Consider the following 2,704-nt stretch of genomic DNA (forward strand, 5'->3'; position numbering starts at 1 on the left):
ATATTATCAAGATGTGTGCTATATATCTTAAATGAACAGTGAGTGATCCGTATAGTGAAGTAGAGGAGTGATAGCACATTTACTACCCTGATACTCTGTTCATTCCTTTAGATAATTCAAATGAGGATAGCAAAAGTGTCAACAGGTCACTTCATGTACTGGGAATCGAGAAAGGCAGTAGTCATCTTCTGACATAGGTATATTTCCAATGAAGAAGACAAGCCTGATGTTTGCTTCTAAGTAAGGCTCCTCAGCAGTGTGGAGGTCACCACAACACACAGACATTCTGTAGAGTTTAGTTTCTGCCTTTGATGCACAGAATTTTAAAATACGGAGGACCTGACCACTTACTCCTAAATTTCTAAGAAAATACAATTTTAGTCTTAGGGAGCAGGGTTTTACTATTTATTCTTTCTTGTAGGACTCCTAACAATGCAAGCTTTTGGGACCCTTTTCCTCCTACTGGGTTTCTTCTTCCAGCCTTACTATGAGGAGAGGTGCCTAGTCTTATCTTACTGCATCCTGATATGTTATGTTTTGTTGATATCGCTGAGAGGCCTGCCCTTTTATGAAGGGAAATGGAGGTGGAATGGTTTGGAGGGAGAAAGAAGAAATGGGAGGAGGAGGAAAGGGCTGGCAGGAGAAGAAAAAAGGGAAACTGCAGTCAGGATGTAATAAACAAGAGAATAAATAAATAAATTTTAAAAAATAAAATTTCATAGAATTTGATCATACCCCCTACACCTCCTAGATGCAATTTCCTTCCCTCCCTACCCAACTTTGTGTTCTTGCTTTGTTTAACCCATTAAGTACTATTGGTGATGTCCATGTAGTTTTGAGTGTGTGTGCCCCGCTATCAGAGCATGCTCAACCTACCTTAGAGAAAACTGACTCCCCCTTACCAGTAGATGTCAGTTTCCTGTAGTTCCTTGGCTACAAATAGAACGTCATGCCTACCTTTAAGGGGGTTAGTTTTTCTATGGAACAGAATGTTGCCTTAAGTCCATCAGATTCCATGTTGATTAAACTCATGGAGATCATGGACCTTTTTTATTTAGAAAAAAAAATGAGTATTACAGAGCTAAATCAGGGTCTACTATGAATCCTGATAACTTTCATACTGGGTTGGCTAGGACTCATCAGGTTTTTTTTTTTCCCCCTACCAGTTTTTGCATGTGAACCTTTATAACATGTTTCTCAGAAGTCTGTTGGAAGTGGCTTTCACTAGCTGATTACCCTCACATCCTCCTTTTCTCTTTCAAACAGTGATTCCTCATTGCTGCCTTGCTGCCTACACCCTTATTTACTTCTAGTCTATTAGAGTCGCCATGTCTCAACTTCAGAAGACTCCAGAATATGCAACTGAACAAGGCCAGACCTGTGAGGAGACTCAGGGCCTACAGACTGAAGCAGTCCCCAGGGATGTGGAGTACCCATGTTCCCCTGTTCATCCTCTTATGGGTAGCAAACAGGAAGATCCTAAAGATGAGACACCCAGTACTTCTGGGGTTCTTCAGAGTCCCTGTGCCTCTTCAAGAGAATCTCCTGAGGGTCTTAGTAGCCAAGAAGAGCAGGGTAACCCAGTCAATCCACCAGGTCCACCAGCCCCCATGAATTTACCTATGATGAGTGAAGATATGAAAGTTAATTTTTTGGTGAATTACATGCTGTACAAGTATCAGATGGAAGAGATAATGAGCAGGGCTGAAATAGTGAGACTCATTGTCAGAGAAGAAGAACATCGTTTTCACGAAATCCTCATGAAAGCTGCTAAACGCATGGAGATGGTCTTTGGGCTGGATGTGAAGGAGGTAGATCCTGTCAACCACTACTATGCCCTCTTTGTCAAATTAGGTCTCACCTATGATGGGATGCGCAGTGATGAGTATAGTTTTCCTAAGACCGGTCTCCTGATAATCATTCTGGGGATAATCTTCATGAAAGGCAACCGTGCCACTGAAGATGAGATTTGGGAACTGATGAATCCAATGGGAATCTGTGCTGGGATAAATAATTTCTTATTTGGTGACCCTAGACAGCTTATAACTGAGTTTTTGATGGAGGGATACCTCATGCGCCAGGCAGTAGCCAATACTGATCCTGTGCAATATAAATATCTGTGGGGCCCCCGGGCTCACATTGAAACTACTAAGATGAAAGTATTAGAGTTTGTGGCCAAGCTACACAGGACAGACCCCATTGATTTCCCTTCTCATTTTGAAGAGGCTGTGCTAGATGAACCCATGCCATGATTTTAGACCATGCTGGCCTGAGTTCTGTTCCTGGTGCTAGTTCTAGTGCCATGGGCAGCAGCTTTCCTCATTTCTAGTAAAATCAGAGATAAATTACTCCTTAATAATTTCAGAGAATTTTTAGAGTTGAAGGTGATGATAGACCTAGGTTGATAGTGAAGGCATAACCTTATCTGTATAGTTCTAATTTGTATAACTACCATACTATTTTTCCTTCACTGTTTGTCCCTTATATTTGAACATTATTGCACATAATAGCACTGTTTAGCTTGAAATAACTTCACTGAATGCCATTCACAAATGTAATAATTAGAACTTTCTCATAACATAAAATTAATCGTGGAATATTTTCATCTCTCTGTATAATTAAATGGAGTACCAAAACATGTTTGCTAAGCTTCCACCATTTAAACAGATTTGTTCTAATTTTTGCACCTTTCCATTTCTCAGTA

General features: G+C 40.5%; 1 protein-coding gene across 1 annotated transcript; it reads left to right on the forward strand.

Annotated features, from left to right (window-relative positions):
• The first annotated feature begins 1,328 nt into the window (after nucleotides 1-1,328).
• On the forward strand, nucleotides 1,329-2,329 carry LOC129680527 (melanoma-associated antigen B16-like). Its single transcript, XM_055612170.1, is given in 2 exon segments — nucleotides 1,329-2,241; nucleotides 2,244-2,329. Coding segments are annotated over 2 exon segments (999 nt in total).
• The last annotated feature ends 375 nt before the right edge of the window (nucleotides 2,330-2,704 follow it).

Source organism: Psammomys obesus, unplaced genomic scaffold, assembly GCF_907164565.1.
Source record: "Psammomys obesus unplaced genomic scaffold, mPsaObe1.curated_primary_1811, whole genome shotgun sequence".
Taxonomy (NCBI): domain Eukaryota; kingdom Metazoa; phylum Chordata; class Mammalia; order Rodentia; family Muridae; genus Psammomys; species Psammomys obesus.